At 42.2% G+C, this 18,180-nt stretch overlaps 1 protein-coding gene across 2 annotated transcripts in view; it reads right to left on the reverse strand.

Moving 5' to 3' along the window:
- LOC143292348 (uncharacterized) overlaps nt 1-7,762 on the reverse strand; it is a 31,960-nt gene extending 24,198 nt beyond the window's left edge. The window contains exon 1 of one of the 2 annotated variants that reach the window (XM_076602538.1): nt 7,351-7,762. In XM_076602538.1, the coding sequence (XP_076458653.1) occupies nt 7,351-7,428 (78 nt within the window). In that variant the 5' untranslated portion in view covers nt 7,429-7,762. The remainder of the gene's footprint in view (nt 1-7,350) is intronic. The other variant, XM_076602539.1, reaches the window with a different exon arrangement.
- Between the last annotated feature and the right edge of the window lie 10,418 nt (nt 7,763-18,180).

The following is an 18,180-nucleotide window of genomic DNA, read 5'->3' on the forward strand; positions in this document are numbered from 1 at the left end:
CATCAGCACAGGAATGATGACTAACATTGTGGTGCTTGATAATTTCAGCAAGAGGAGCAGTGTTAGTGTACCATGTGAAGAGAACTGGCTCTTAAACAGATCCCTGTGGGATTCTGTGTTTGATTTTAACAGGTTCAGACTGGAAATTATCGACGATGACAGACTGGAATTGATCAGTGAGTTAAGATCTGAACCAGTTGAGAACAGTGCCATTGACACCAAATGTAAAATGAAGACGGGAAAGAAGGACTGAATGGTCTATCGTGTCAAAGGCGGCTGACAAGTCAAGAAGAGTGAGAAGGGAATTTTTTCCGTAGTCAGATGCTAGCAGTAGATTGTTAAGAATGTGAAGGAGAGAGGTTTCGGTGCTGTGGTCAGCACGATAGGCAGACTGAAAAGGGTGGAGGAGATAGCTGAAACAAAGGTTGTTGTTGAGCTGCTTCAGGACAGCTTTTTCAACGAGTTTGAACAGGAAAGGAAGGTTAGAAACTGCTCGATAATTTTTCAAAATGTTTGCATCAAGATCCTGAGACAGAGAAAGAATGGCGGCCAACAGTGGAGTGTTTGAATCTGAGTATGCGCAAACAGAGTGGATCCGAAGCCAATCATAGAGAGCGAGATGGAGTGTTGCGGTGAAGGCAGCCACAGAGATAGGAAGGGGCAGAGTTGTGAATACATTTATAACATAGAGTGCTGATCTTGTACTTTATTCTGTGTGAGACAGGAGCAGGAGATGTTGCAAAAGAGGAGTGATGTGCTCAGATCTTTTCTTTCTGAGGACAAGTCGGGCAGCAGAGTTTTGTATGCTGAAGGGACTGAATGGATGAAGCAGGCAAACCAGACAATAGGGAGTTACAGTAGTCAAGGTGATAGATATTTCCGGATGGAACTGATGCGCCGCAATTGACAGTAGCAGGATTGACATGTCTGACTGATAAATTTTTGCATGGGCAGTGTGTTGTCAAGGACAACGCCGAGGTTCCTGACTGAACTGGAAAGAGGGATGGATGTACTGCCAAGTTTGATTGTGTCAGTTGTGATGGAAGACAGTTTTTGTTTAGTTCCAATGATCACTGCTTCAGTTTTGTCCGCATTCAACTGTAACTTATTTAGAGTCATCCAGTTTTGTATGTCCAGGAAGCAGTTGGATGTTTCTTGCAAGAGTGACGACAATTTTTCAGGGGTATCACTCTTCAGGAGCTGAGTGTCATCAGCATAAGAATGATGACTGATATTATGGCAGTTGATAATTTCAGCGAGAGGAGCAGTGTACAGTGTGAAGAGCACTGGGCCTAAAACAGATCCCTGTGGGACTCCATGTTCGATTTTAATGGGTTCAGATTGGAAATGATCAACAATGACAGACTGGAATCGATAAGTAAGACAAGATTTGAACCAGTTTAGAACAGTGCCGTTAATACCAAATGTAAAATGAAGACGGGAAAGAAGGACTGAATGGTCTATCGTGTCAAAGGCGGCTGACAAGTCAAGAAGAGTGAGAAGGGAAATTTTTCCGGAGTCGGATGCTAGCAGTAGATTATTCAGGATGTGTAGGAGAGTGGTTTTGGTGGTGTGGTCAGCGCAATAGGCAGACTGAAATGGGTGGATGAGACTGTTGAAACAAAGGTAGTTGTTGAGCTGCTTCAAGACAGCTTTTTCAAGGAGTTTGGACATGAATGGAAGATTAGAAACTGGTCGATAGTTTTTCAAAATGTTTGCATCAAGGTTGGGTTTCTTCAGAAGAGGCCTGACGATTGCAGTTTTGAAAGTGGATGGAAACGTTCCATTGAGAAGGGATGAGTTGACAATACTGGTGATTGTGGGGAGAAGCTGTGAGACACACTGGGAAAAGACCGAGGCTGGTTTAGGATCACGATGACCCACTGGTGATCAGTATACACTGTATTGAGCTGCATTACATTGTAAAATAGTAATGCATCATACTGTAAAATAGTACTGTATTGCATTGTAATTTGTATTGTGTTCTATCAAATTTTGTTGCATACTATAACTTTTGTATAAGACTACTAAGATAACTTTTGTATTCTGCTGCATTGTATTGCTGCTGTGTAATATTTTATATTTTTATAATATCATATTCTATAGTGTTCTACTGTATCATGCATTTCTTTTCTTTCTGGCAATATCCACAATTTCCCCCAAAGATAGAATGAGAAGTGTTCAGAACAAGGTGTGGACATTCACTCTGCCAGTAATGAAAAGGAGTGGAGGGGAAGAAATGTAGGTCAGGTGGCTTTGTTTCATAATGAAGGTGGAATTTCTTAATGGAATTTTATCAAAGATAACTCTCTCAGTGGCAGTTCACCATATCATGCAAAGACCACTACTCAGTCTGAATCAGTGAATGCATGCATGTGAGCACACACGGTTTGCATTCTACATCATGTTTTAATGCCCACTTGCACCGTGTTTCGCTTCCATGCCACAATCAAAACACGACAAAATTGTCATTCTTCATTCACCAGCTACAAGAAAACAAAGAAACAGATTCTCTTTTCCATTTCAGATTGTGTTGCCCATTGAACTGCCCTCCTGTGTGAGACAAAGATATGTGTGTAGAGTTTATATTCAAGTGTCAATGTCACATTATTAGCACATGTTTCTGTGAATGACCCTAATAGTAATATATAAATAATTATCTACCTACCTACCTAGACTGGGTGGAGAGAGAGAGAGAACTACCCCTATATATATATATATATATATATATATATATATATATATATAATGGTGACAGGGGAAAAAAAGTGGGTATTGCTCATCTAATACTGTAAGTGTAACTAGTAAGCTGGAAGAAGACTAAAAGTAAAACTAAATAAAAGTCTGCAATTCACTTTAGTAGTTTAATGGGGAAAAAAGCGAAACAAACAAAACAAAGGTCTCTTCGCCACCTTGCCCTGGTTCACTGTCACTAGTGTCACACCATTACCATGTATTTCACAGTGGTCTTAACCACTATCTCTATCATCATTACCATATATTTCACAATGGTCTTAACCACTATCTCTATCATTTTGGCTGTATTTGATCCACAGCCCCCCCCCCCCCCCCCCCCCCCCCCCCACACACACACACACCTCCACTCCACTGTGTGACTGTGGGGAGAACATCCACGCCTTGATGTGAACACTACTCACTCAGTCTACTTGAATGGATATTGCCATCCTGTTTACAGCTGTAATACATACATATATATATATATATATATATATATATATATATATTTATAAATAAATGTATATACATCAGTGTGTCTGCATCACAAAACACTTGTAACAAACCATGTCTGAAATTGTGATCACAACTAATATGGGCTTCTTCTTCTTTCTTTAAACATCCACCATCATCATTTTGGTGGTTCTGATGTGTATAGAACAAGGGGATTTCCACTAACTGGGTTGTTGTTTTGTAGGACTGGAGTTAGGGACATGTGGGGTGGAGTGGTGGTGGTAGAGGAGGGGTGGGTGGGTGGGGGGCGCTGGTCGGTCAGATTCGGGACTTGAAGCACTCCACCGAGGTTGAGGAGATAACCTCGTGAGGCAGGCTGTTCCAGTCCCTGACAGTTCTCGGGAAGAAGGAATACTTCCTGTAGTTTGTATTACACTTTTTTGCAGGCCGGGAGGAGATACATATGTATCGGGCTTCGGGTTATTCAGCTTCAAGTAATCTTGGTCATTATTCGGGCAAATAGGCCAGGGAATTTAGATTAAAATTTGCGTTAGGTCAAAATGTCTGCAACAAAACCGTTCTTTTTACTATAAAATAGAATAAATCATACTGATCACACTGATATAAAGTTGGCCACTATAGGGGGGGCGGGAACATAAGTAGATTTTGATTTTTAATGTCCAGAATCGAATATTTTTATTACTTCTGCCTGTGTGAGAGCGCCTTACAAAGAGTCGCAAGGCAAGCACAGGCGAAGGTTACGCAAGCGCGGTATAACTATAAGGGGTTGCCAGAGGAAAGCGTTCAGCGCGGTACAGTACATGTGACTGACTGCTGCCGCGCTGATGCTGATCTGTGAGCAGCTCACTGAATCTGAACAGTAAGTTAGGAACAGAGCTCTTTCGGGTCAAAAGGAAACAAACATTTTCAATTTCATGTATTTTTCTTAAGTGGTAGAAGACGCAAATCCGCTTTTATGAATGTTTTCCAGTTTCCTACCATTCATGACATATCATAAAGAATGAAATCAGTATTGTACCGACTACAAAGGTGAATTTTACGAAGGCAGCACAGGATCATTTAGTTCATAAGGACAATTTTGTTGATATTTTACGCAATGCACAACTTGGATATACTCCATGCTCCGCTTATTAACATGTAGAATATAAATATCTAAATATGTGTTAACCCGGTTCGGTTTCAATGAACATTATCGGCGCTCTGTCCAGACAATAAACTGGGAAAGTGTGGAGGGCAGATGATGGCAAAATTGAACATCATGTCTTGATGTGAAAAGAATGGTATGAAATACATATTTTTCTTTGGAAATGAACCGGTATTTGCAAATGTGACTCACGAACCCTGGCGTCGATTTAGCGTGGGATATAAATAATAATCATAATGATAACAATGGATCATAAATTTTATTAATGACTATGTAAAACTTTCTTGTAACACGTGTAACATTGAATCCAAGTTACCTAAACTAACTTTCCCAACGCAGATGTTTGAATTACTGGATTTATAATAATGATAGTAATGAATCTATCATGCGATAGTTAGCCAATGCAATGCATTCAAACAAAGCCTGTGCAAAATTATGTATTTTATTAATGATTACCTAAAACCTTATGACATATGTAACATGGAACCCAAAATACCTAAACTAACTCCCCCACCCTGGATGATTTTATTTTTCAGAAACACTGCAGGCACTCCATTTTCACATCAATTCTCCCCAGTGTTTCGTTCCACACTTCGTCTGTCTTGTGAACTGATAACTACATCATTTCATGATAAAACTTCACCAGACAGCAAAAGCCAAAATCAAGTTAATTTAAGGGGGTGATTTTCTACTTTGAACTTTGTTGTTTGGAACTTTTGATGCAACAAGTCTTCAACTGAAAACAGTCTTACTGAACTACATGCGTTGACTTGGTTCGAAATCTTACGCCAGTAACCCTATATTACCGCATCTCGCTATGTGTCAGAAACAGTGATTGTATCTAAACTTAATCGGATCAGAGATAAATGTACAAACAAACCATAACAATGACAAAATTAACATACACGGTTTTGTTGTTTTTTGTTTTTTATAATATAGCAACCACGGGGTGCGAATGAACATATCAGAGGTTTCCGTGTAACATATGTACATCTCACACGCTGTCGGAAACAACACATTCTCTGAATCTGTGTTCAAACACACACGATTGAAGGGTGTTTGTCAAACCTATTTACGCTTTCCCGCGATGAATCCACATGATTTATGTGGAAACAGTTCTAATTTTGTTTACATGTATATTTTTTATTGGGTCGTTTACATGCACAGAAGTAACACAGAAAAGTGGAACTGAAAATTAATATGCGACGTCGATTGCATTTAAATAGTTGAACAGACATTTTTTTTCAGAAAATGAGTGTATGTGCTGCAGAAGGTAGATGTGTTGACCACCTGTAGCAAGTAAAGAACGTGTAGTGTATTCATGAATGTGCTTGCCTTTGAATGAATAAAAATACGTCAAGAGGAACGGGTTGTTTACGTCTGTCACGCAGGTTTTTTTGCATAATATTTCAAACTTAATGTACCATTTTTACTGATGATCAATGTTTTATTATCACAACGAATGAATATAGATCAGGTCTGTATGTACTGGATTTTAATCAGGTTTGTACTTATTTGTTTCTGACCACTTCATGTTCAGACACATTGCCATGTCACAAAATGGCGCCGAAATTTTGGATGTTTTTAATAATTTTCAACACATTTAAGACACAAGAACAAACCATATTCTCACAAAATTGTTGCAGACATTTCTCTAATGAACTGCAATCCTGATAACATGTGAAACATTGAATAATCATTGTAAACACATGTTTATACTGAATCAGACTGAGAGACCCCAATTTCCAACAAAGTTCTGGAGACTGACCCATTTTCATTTTCCTGGCTGTCTTTTCACTTCATGACTATCTGATGCACTTCATTTTGCCACCTTCACACTCCAGCCAGATGCATTTTCTTTCCCATGCTAAACCGACGTGTCTACTGTGCCAGGGTTCGTAAGTCACATTTGCAAATAGCTCTTCATTTCCAAAGAAAAATATATATTTCATACCGTTCTTTTTACATCAAGACATGATGTTGGTCGATTTTGCCATCATCTGCCTTCCATGTTTTCTGAATTAATTGTCTGGACAGTGCTCCGACAATGTTCACTGAAACAAACCTAGTTAACAGGTATTGAGATATTCATATACTACATGCTAATAAGCAGAGCATGAAGTATTTCCAAGTTGTTCCAAAATGTCAACATAATTGTTCCTGCGAACTAAATGATCCCATGCTGCCTTCGTAAATTCACCTTTGCAGTCGGTATAATACAGAATCACAGAAATGTTTGGCTATAGGCCAAAAGCCTTTTGCCCTCGTAATCAGTGTCCATTTATGTGCTTTTGGATCACTTGTTGTGAACAAACCCTTGTTTAAATCTGGCATAGTGTATACTATATTTATCTACAGCTCTGTAAAGATTTAACTCTGTGGAAAATACATGGTTCTTAAACTTTTTGTCAATGTGATTTTTGAAGGCGTTTACCGATGGTGCATTGATGGAATTTATTTTCATTCCTTATGAAATGTCAGGACTGGTAAGAAAGTGTAAAACATTCATAAAAGCAAACTTGCGTTTTCTACCAATTTAGTATATAATAGATGAAATTAAAAATTTTGTTTCCTTTTGACCCTAAAGAGTTCTCTTATTTTCTGTACGGTATCTGTCACCTGCCGCGCTGACCTACTAACGGAGGTATAGGACAGCATCAGCGCGGCAGCAGTCAGCCACAAGTACTGTACCGCGCTAAACGCTTTCCTCTGGCGACCCCTTATACCGCGCTTGCGTAACCCTGGCTTGCTCATGCCTTGCGGATCTTTGTAAGGCGATCTCTCATGGCCAAATGTGCGAGAAATAATTATTAAAAATCAAAATCTAATCATGTTCCCGCCCACCTACAGCGGTCAAGTTTATATCAGCGTGATCAGTATGATTTACTCTATTTTATCGTGAAAAGAACGGTTTTGTTGCAGACATTTTGACCATTTTTGTATCTGTCCTGGACTAAAATACATCGAGTCTGAAACAATTAAGAGACGATACTGACCGAAGTAATTCCGGAGTTGATCTTATCCAGGTAGCCATCAACGTCCGCTTTTTTGTACAGCGTGAACGGCTCTGCCATGTTAGCTGTGTTGGTTGCTGAGGAAGACTGGTGTGGGCCAAAAATCACTTTCCTTCCTCTTTCACAGCGTTCCTCCGTCCAATTTTGTTTGCTGTTTTTTAGCCACTTCCTTGTTCACTTTTAGCAACACAGAAAACTGTCACACTCACAAATGACGCGTTTGTGAACGAGCCTCCCTCGGTAACAGTATGAATCCTGAACGGGAAGAACTGGTCCAGAGTATTCCCGTCACAATGCTGCTTCACTGTGATTCATCATCTTTCATCGAGAAAACAAAATTATTTCAACAAGGCGTACACACTGGGAAAAAAAGGACAGAAAAAAAAGATTAAAAAAAAAGTTTCCAAGGGGGATAAATAGCAGTCACTTCCGTTTTGCATCAGTCGTCCCGTTGTACGAGAGCCAGGCAAGTTTGAATAAAAAGCAAACTAAACACATAAGAACAGAAACAAAACAGAGCGACGAAAATCCAGTGACCATTGTCATAACCAAGCCACTCATACCAGTAAACTTCCATTCCGTTTAATTAACGGAGGGCAGTTCCCGTTGCAACAAGTCCTGTCAGTTGTGTCAAAGCCCGTGTGTCAATCAAAGCATGGGTCTCTGCGTTTTCCTCAACACTCGTGCAAGACAAAGCCAGTCCTGGAATCTTTTGACAAAATATGAATTGACTTGAACAATCAAACGGCCACACTGCTCCTACCCCACACTCTTTCCTCTTTCTGCAGCTTCCTTTATTTCTTCTTTCCACCAAACGACCATCATCCACTTGCTGAGGACTCCATCTGTCGTGGTTGCATGCTGGGTACTGTCGAGTTTTGAACCACAATCCAGAGCTCGAACCAATCGACCATCGCACACGTCTTACGTAAGAGTTTCAAATTGTTGGACCAGCCCGTGTGTGAACACAAAGACGTTCACCGTGGGGCCATTGTGTCTGCACCTCTCTCTCTGTATATATGAGTTCGAGAGAAAGAGAGGGGGAGATTGTGTGTACATGTGTGCTGTGTAGGCGTTTGTATGTGAGGGTGTGTGTGTGTGCCCAAGTGTGTGTGTACTTATGGGGGTGCATGTGTATGTGTGAGAGAGTTGTGTGTCCCTTCACATACACAGGCATGTAGTGTGGGGAGCGCTTCTTGGGGCAGATGATTACAAGGTAACATTGCATGTGTTTGTGTTTGTTTGTGACTGTATCTGTGTGTGTGTGTGTGTGTGTGTGCATGTGCACACGCATATCAGGCTGCACTTGCACTGCACTGTCTTTCAGAGAGATGACAAACTGGTCCCCTGTGTTGTGGACACCTAGCACATGCTAACAAACCACAAGAGAACTGACCCTTGCAAAATGTCGGCAGAAAAATCCACACTTATGTCAAAACATATACACATGCATACAGACAAGAAAGAAAAGGAAAAGGAAGGTTGTGCTGGACAGTGGTTACATGCACTTTTGTCTGTAGTATGTGCTGGACAATGTTTACAAGCTCTTTTGGCTGTAGTGTATGCTGGACTATGGTTACATGTTCTTTTGGCTGTAGTATCATTAGATTAAAAAAGAAAGGTTGTGCTGGACTATGGTTACAAGCTCTTTTGTCTGTAGTATGTGCCGGACTATGGTTACAAGCTCTTTTGTCTGTAGTATGTGCTGGACTATGGTTACATGTTCTTTTGGTTGTAGTATCATTAGATTAAAAAAGAAAGGTTGTGCTGGACTATGGTTACATGTTCTTTTGGCTGTAGTATTATTAGATTTAAAAAAAAAGGTTGTGCCGGACTATGGTTACATGCTCTTTTGGCTGTAGTATCATTAGATTAAAAAAGAAAGGTTGTGCTGGACTATGGTTACGTGCTCTCTTTTGTCTGTAGTATGTGCTGGACTATGGTTACAAGCTCTTTTGTCTGTAGTATGTGCTGGACTATGGTTACATGTTCTTTTGTCTGTAGTATCATTGGATTAAAAAAGAAAGATTGTGCTGGACTATGGTTACATGCTCTTTTGTCTGTAGTATGTGCTGGACAATGGTTACATGCTCTTTTGGCTGTAGTATATGCTGGACTATGGTTACATGTTCTTTTGTCTGTAGTACCATTAGATTAAAAAAGAAAGATTGTGCTGGACTACGGTTACATGCACTTTTGTCTGCAGTATCATTAGATTACAGGTCCCACAGCCTTTTAACACCAATGAGGCAATGAATTATTCACTCATTCACTGTGTCTAGGGCTTGGCATGGGAGGCAAATCCTCTCCTTCAGCTGACTTAACCTTCCCCAGCTAGTCAGATACCAGTCACACCTGGGTGGCATGAGGAAAACTGAAGTGTCTTTCCCAAGGACACAATGTCCTGCCAAATCAGGGCCTTGTGTCCTAACCACCAGTAAACACCTATCAGTCATCCAGCACCTGACTAACTGGGCCATGCCATCTCTCAATATAATGCATCCAGCACCTAACAGGGCCATGCCGTCTCTCAATACAATGCATCCAGCACCTGACTAACTGGGCCATGCCATCTCTCAATACAATGCATCGGGCACCTGACTAACTGGGCCATGCCATCTCTCAATATAATGCATCCAGCACCTAACAGGGCCATGCCGTCTCTCAATACAATGCATCCAGCACCTGACTAACTGGGCCATGCCATCTCTCAATACAATGCATCCAGCACCTGACTAACTGGGCCATGCCGTCTCTCAATACACTGCATCCAGCACCTGACTAACTGGGCCATGCCGTCTCTCAATACACTGCATCCAGCACCTGACTAACTGGGCCATGCCGTCTCTCAATACACTGCATCCAGCACCTAACAGGGCCATGCTGTCTCTCAATACAATGCATCCAGCACCTAACAGGGCCATGCTGTCTCTCAATACAATGCATCCAGCACCTGACTAACAGGGCCATGCCGTCTCTCAATACAATGCATCCAGCACCTCACTAACAGGGCCATGCCATCTCTCAATACAATGCATCCAGCACCTGACTAACTGGGCCATGCCATCTCTCAATACACTGCATCCAGCACCTGACTAACTGGGCCATGCCATCTCTCAATACAATGCATCCAGCACCTGACTAACAGGGCCATGCCGTCTCTCAATACAATGCATCCAGCACCTGACTAACTGGGCCATGCCGTCTCTCAATACAATGCATCCAGCACCTGACTAACTGGGCCATGCCGTCTCTCAATACACTGCATCCAGCACCTGACTAACAGGGCCATGCCATCTCTCAATACAATGCATCGGGCACCTCACTAACTGGGCCATGCCGTCTCTCAATACAATGCATCCAGCACCTGACTAACTGGGCCATGCCATCTCTCAATACAATGCATCCAGCACCTGACTAACTGGGCCATGCCATCTCTCAATACAATGCATCCAGCACCTGACTAACTGGGCCATGCCGTCTCTCAATACAATGCATCCAGCACCTGACTAACTGGGCCATGCCGTCTCTAAATACAATGCATCGGGCACCTCACTAACTGGGCCATGCCGTCTCTCAATACAATGCATCCAGCACCTGACTAACTGGGCCATGCCGTCTCTAAATACAATGCATCGGGCACCTCACTAACTGGGCCATGCCGTCTCTCAATACAATGCATCCAGCACCTGACTAACTGGGCCATGCCATCTCTCAATACAATGCATCCAGCACCTGACTAACTGGGCCATGCCGTCTCTCAATACAATGCATCCAGCACCTGACTAACTGGGCCATGCCGTCTCTCAATACACTGCATCCAGCACCTAACAGGGCCATGCTGTCTCTCAATACAATGCATCCAGCACCTGACTAACTGGGCCATGCCGTCTCTCAATACACTGCATCCAGCACCTGACTAACTGGGCCATGCCGTCTCTCAATACAATGCATCCAGCACCTCACTAACTGGGCCATGCCGTCTCTCAATACAATGCATCCAGCACCTGACTAACTGGGCCATGCCGTCTCTCAATACAATGCATCCAGCACCTGACTAACTGGGCCATGCCATCTCTCAATACAATGCATCCAGCACCTGACTAACTGGGCCATGCCGTCTCTCAATACAATGCATCCAGCACCTGACTAACTGGGCCATGCCATCTCTCAATACAATGCTCTGCAGTTTCAGTTCCAAGGTGGTGTCAGTGTGTGCAGACAGATCCATATATGCTACACATCTACTGTATAAAAAAAGGACAAAAGCACTAAAAGGCAGCAGCAGAAGATGCCTGACCTTGACCTCAACACAAGGCACTGTGAGGTCATGGCAGCCTGTCCCAGGTCTGTGTAAAACACTATCATAAAAATGAAACAAAAACAATACGAGAAAACAAGATAGTAATTACATTAAAATACAGTTAAGAGAAAGATACATATAAGACAAATGATAGAAATATAAAAATAAAGAAAAAAAACGGGCCATGTTCAGTGAACCTATGCGCACCCACATGTGTGCACACAATCATACAAGTGTACACACACACACACACAGATGCACACAACACACATGCAACCGTTTTAGCCTCATACAATATGCGCAATACGGTAACAAGCTCTAGCTTCACTCCAAAACACATTCTTCTCTTTTGTCCCAAACAAAGCCAGTTCAACACTGTTTTCTTTCTTTTGCATTTCTTCCAACACAACATCATCATCTGACAATGAAAAGGAACAGAAAGGGTTGGTCCACAACAGAAAATCAAATCTACACAAGTTGTACAATGAAAAATTTATATCCAATGACTGTGACTGTTTATCATCTTTATTCATCTTTGATAACATTCAAAAGATGAATGCTCTAATACTCCTCAAAAAGCAGTCAAGAAAGATCAAATCCACTGAGAAATGGTTCATCAACAACAGTGAGGCCACCAGAAAATGGAAGTACAACCTTAAGGGACTGTTTTTTCAGGATGATGTATCATAAAGGAGAACATTCATTATCTATCTATTTTCTTGTTCAGTGGTCATGTGCCCAACTGGGAAGCAAGTGTCCATGGATTCCAGCACTATACACAGACTGAAATTTTAGTAGTGGTCTGGGTGCTAGTATTTCAAATAATGATGGACCGACGCCGCATGTGCAGCACATAAAAGAACCCACGGCAACTTTACAACTGTCTCTGGCAAAACTTCTGCAGAAAAAAAATCCACTTTGATAGTGAAACAAATGCACTGGCGGACAGAATAAAGAAAAAAAAAAGAAATATGGATGGCGCTGCACTGTAGGAACACGCTCCTCCTGGGAAGAGCAACCTGAATGTCATGGAGGATATCTGTGATTTAACACAAAACAATGTATCCATTGCACATCCATTCTTTCCTTCCCTGCCTCACTCTCCTTAACAAACACCTTCAGCTAACTAGGCCGTGGGATCGTTAAACCATGTCAAAATTATCAACACCTTCAGCTAACTAGGCTGTGGGATCGTTAAACCATGTCAAAATTATCAACACCTTCAGCTAACTAGGCTGTGGGATCGTTAAACCATGTCAAAATTATCAACACCTTCAGCTAACTAGGCTATGGGATCGTTAAACCATGTCAAAATTATCAACACCTTCAGCTAACCAGGCCATGGGATCATTACACCATGTCAACATTATCAACACCTTCAGCTAACCAGACCATGGGATCATTACACCATGTCAACATTATCAACACCTTCAGCCAACCAGGCCATGGCATCATTACACCATGTCAACATTATCAACACCTTCAGCTAACCAGGCCATGGCATCATTACACCATGTCAAAATTATCATTAACTTACACATTCATATAGACCTACATTGAAAATCACATCTTTCAGAATGAAAAAACAAAACAACACAAGTTATGAACAGAATAATAATAATAATTATGACAAGAAGAAGAAGAAGAATGAATCATCTGTAACCATCAAGAGATACAGTGGTGAAGAATGGAACAAACAATAATCATCTGTAATGATCAAGAGATACATTGGTGATATATGGAACAAACAATAATAATCTGAATCTGTCAAGAGATACGCCAGCCATGATAATATTGCACCAAAAAGACAGTAGGATCGGCCAGACAAGTCCAGTTGACCACAGCATTACTGGCCCACTGCCCCCACTTTCTCTCCCCCCCTCCTCTTCATCAGGGAATGAAGGGAAGTGAAGATCACAGGGAAAAGACAGGAATATACCTGGCATACATCAATACATATAATTAGGAGAGAGAAGGCTGACAGGTCACAGGATGGTTAACTGTCAGCAGAGAGAATGGCAGACAGAGGGAAAGAATCCGAGAGAAAGCAAGACACTGAGAATAGAGAAGTTGAAGACATCTTTAGTTTCCAGAGAGACGAAGACAAAGACACAGGGAGAGACACACACACAGAACTTGAACTCAGAAACAAATTTCAAGACAGATAGCAAATAGAGAAGTTTAAGAAACTGCACATGTCTGCAAGTCTCTCATGAGAGACAGAGACAGAGAGAGAACCAAAGACTGACAGAGAGACAGAGGCACTGAGTGTTGCCCACATCACCAAGTGCATACACCACCACCAGTACCATGTGCATACACCTCAATCTAAACCCAACATAAAAACCCTTGCTCATCTTATACAATTCAAAGGGCTAAGTTCAACTGCATTTCATGGCCATCTGGGAAGTGGATTCATGTCCACCATGTTTAGGGCTTTCAAGGCTATCTGGACATTAGATTCATGTCCACCTTGTTTAGGGCTTTCAAGGCCATCTGGACATTAGATTCATGTCCACCTTGTTTAGGGCTTTCAAGGCTATCTGGACATTAGATTCATGTCCACCTTGTTTAGGGCTTTCAAGGCCATCTGGACATTAGATTCATGTCCACCTTGTTTAGGGCTTTCAAGGTTATCTGGACATTAGATTCATGTCTACCTTGTTTAGGGCTTTCAAGGCCATCTGGACATTAGATTCATGTCCACCTTGTTTAGGGCTTTCAAGGCTATCTGGACATTAGATTCATGTCCACCTTGTTTAGGGCTTTCAAGGCCATCTGGACAGTAGATTCATGTCTACCTTGTTTAGGGCATTTAAGGACATCTGGACAGTAGATGAATGTCCACCTTGTTTAGGGCTTTCAAGGCCATCTGGGCAGTACATTCATGTCCACCATGTCAAGGTCTTTCAAGGCCATCTGGACAGTACATTCATGTCCACCATGTCAAGGTCTTTCAAGGCCATCTGGACAGTAGATTCCTGTCCACCTTGTTTTGGAATCACCATGGGGAAGTGAGGCCCAGTCTTCTTCTTCCATTTTTTTTAACTTCCCCCAACTGAAGTCAAGGTATTGATTCACAGCTGGTGGAGTGAGGAAAAGCAGTGTGAAGTGCCTTTCTCAGGAACACAGCATGCTGAAATGTGGCCTAGAACCCTGATCACTGGTGAACACTGGATCACAAGTTCAACACCTCATTCTGTTACAGAGCCCCATACTTTGTACTTGTTAACAAAAATGTTTGTACTTTCAGAAAAAAAACAACTGTGTACTAAACAAACAAAACACTGACAAAATGAAAGAACTTCTTGTTTGGAACGCAACCTGCACCCTTTACCCATCATGCTTTCACTCTGGGTACTTCCTTTCTCCTTTACCTGTCATGCTTTCACTCTGGGTACTTCCTTTCTCCTTTACCCGTCATGCTTTCACTCTGCTTACTTCCTTTCTCCTTTACCCATCATGCTTTCACTCTGGGTACTTCCTTTCTCCTTTACCCGTCATGCTTTCACTCTGGGTACTTCCTTTCTCCTTTACCTGTCATGCTTTCACTCTGGGTACTTCCTTTCTCCTTTACCCATCGTGCTTTCACTCTGCTTTCTTTCTCCTTTACCCATCATGCTTTCACTCTGGGTACTTCCTTTCTCCTTTACCCATCATGCTTTCACTCTGGGTACTTCCTTTCTCCTTTACCCGTCATGCTTTCACTCTGCTTACTTCCTTTCTCCTTTACCCATCATGCTTTCACTCTGGGTACTTTCTTTCTCCTTTACCCATCATGCTTTCACTCTGGGTACTTCCTTTCTCCTTTACCCGTCATGCTTTCACTCTGGGTACTTCCTTTCTCCTTTACCCGTCATGCTTTCACTCTGGGTACTTTCTTTCTCCTTTACCCATCATGCTTTCACTCTGGGTACTTTCTTTCTCCTTTACCCGTCATGCTTTCACTCTGGGTACTTTCTTTCTCCTTTACCCGTCATGCTTTCACTCTGGGTACTTTCTTTCTCCTTTACCCATCATGCTTTCACTCTGCTTTCTTTCTCCTTTACCCATCATGCTTTCACTCTGCTTACTTCCTTTCTCCTTTACCCATCATGCTTTCACTCTGCTTACTTCCTTTCTCCTTTACCCGTCATGCTTTCACTCTGCTTTCTTTCTCCTTTACCCATCATGCTTTCACTCTGCTTACTTCCTTTCTCCTTTACCCGTCATGCTTTCACTCTGCTTTCTTTCTCCTTTACCCATCATGCTTTCACTCTGCTTACTTCCTTTCTCCTTTACCCGTCATGCTTTCACTCTGCTTACTTCCTTTCTCCTTTACCCATCATGCTTTCACTCTGGGTACTTCCTTTCTCCTTTACCCGTCATGCTTTCACTCTGCTTACTTCCTTTCTCCTTTACCCATCATGCTTTCACTCTGCTTACTTCCTTTCTCCTTTACTTGTCATGCTTTCACTCTGGGTACTTCCTTTCTCCTTTACCCATCATGCTTTCACTCTGCTTACTTCCTTTCTCCTTTACCCGTCATGCTTTCACTCTGGGTACTTTCTTTCTCCTTTACCCATCGTGCTTTCACTCTGCTTTCTTTCTCCTTTACCCGTCATGCTTTCACTCTGGGTACTTCCTTTCTCCTTTACCCATCATGCTTTCACTCTGGGTACTTCCTTTCTCCTTTACCCGTCATGCTTTCACTCTGGGTACTTTCTTTCTCCTTTACCCGTCATGCTTTCACTCTGCTTACTTCCTTTCTCCTTTACCCGTCATGCTTTCACTCTGCTTACTTCCTTTCTCCTTTACTTGTCATGCTTTCACTCTGGGTACTTTCTTTCTCCTTTACCCGTCATGCTTTCACTCTGCTTACTTCCTTTCTCCTTTACCCGTCATGCTTTCACTCTGGGTACTTTCTTTCTCCTTTACCCATCATGCTTTCACTCTGCTTTCTTTCTCCTTTACCCGTCATGCTTTCACTCTGGGTACTTCCTTTCTCCTTTACCCGTCATGCTTTCACTCTGGGTACTTCCTTTCTCCTTTACCCGTCATGCTTTCACTCTGCTTACTTCCTTTCTGTCATTTTGGCCAGTCAGGGTTGTTAAAATTTACAAGTGCTGTTGTTTTTTTGCTCTGGCCACATCTGAAGTGTATTGCTATTTGCGAGTGTGGAACAGCACTTCATACATCCTGGCTGCAAGTTCTCCCCTGCTCAATGGTGGATTCACCTTTGAATAATTGAAATCAGTTACAATGGCTTCCCTTTGATACAACCCTTTTAGAAAAACATTAACAACAACAAAACAGAAAGAAAAGAAATACCGTAAACCCAAACAAATAAAATGTGGTGGCAGTATCCTCAGTTTTTAGAGAAGAGCTGGGGTAACCCCCCACCCCCCAAAAAAACAACAAAAAACCCCCAACCAAACCACACCAAATCCAACCCACAAATTGAAATACAAATGGAAAAAAGAAACAAAGTGAAACAGATTTTTCCAGCTTCATTTCAGTGGCATAACTCCCACAATGCTCATTCTGAGCCCCCAGTTCACAGCCACACCTGGCTTTGTCTGTCACTGTATTTTTGTGAGCCCCCAGTACACAGCCACACCTGGCTTTGTCTGTCACTGTATTTTTGTGAGCCCCCAGTACACAGCCACACCTGGCTTTGTCTGTCACTGTATTTTTGTGAGCCCCCAGTACACAGCCACACCTGGCTTTGTCTGTCACTGTATTTTTGTGAGCCCCCAGTACACAGCCACACCTGGCTTTGTCTGTCACTGTATTTTTGTGAGCCCCCAATACACAGCCACACCTGGCTTTGTCTGTCACTGTATTTTTGTGAGCCCCCAGTACACAGCCACACCTGGCTTTGTCTGTCACTGTATTTTTGTGAGCCCCCAGTACACAGCCACACCTGGCTTTGTCTGTCACTGTATTTTTGTGAGCCCCCAATACACAGCCACACCTGGCTTTGTCTGTCACTGTATTTTTGTGAGCCCCCAGTACACAGCCACACCTGGCTTTGTCTGTCACTGTATTTTTGTGAGCCCCCAGTACACAGCCACACCTGGCTTTGTCTGTCACTGTATTTTTGTGAGCCCCCAGTACACAGCCACACCTGGCTTTGTCTGTCACTGTATTTTTGTGGTCAATAATTGAGAACAGGAGAAAGGCAGTACCATGGTATTTGGGGGTGGGGGAAAAGAAAATTGGTGAGCCTGAAGATGAAGAAAGAATTCAATCCCATTTTACAATCTTACTTTGGACACAACCCACTGAACGACAAAACTTGTGAAACAGCTTGACCGACTGACTGCACTTGTGGCCACTCTATACGCCTGGCCTGTTAACTATGTTCACTACATACACCTGGCCTGTTAACTATGTTCACTACATACACCTGGCCTGTTAACTATGTTCACTACATACACCTGGTCATTCCCCACCTGTCCACACACTGACTGTGCCCAGCTCTCTGCTCATCCAACACACACTGTAAAACAAAAACAAATGGACAG

The sequence above is a fragment of the Babylonia areolata genome, chromosome 18 (genome assembly GCF_041734735.1).
Source record: "Babylonia areolata isolate BAREFJ2019XMU chromosome 18, ASM4173473v1, whole genome shotgun sequence".
In the NCBI taxonomy this organism is placed as follows: Eukaryota; Metazoa; Mollusca; class Gastropoda; order Neogastropoda; family Buccinidae; genus Babylonia; species Babylonia areolata.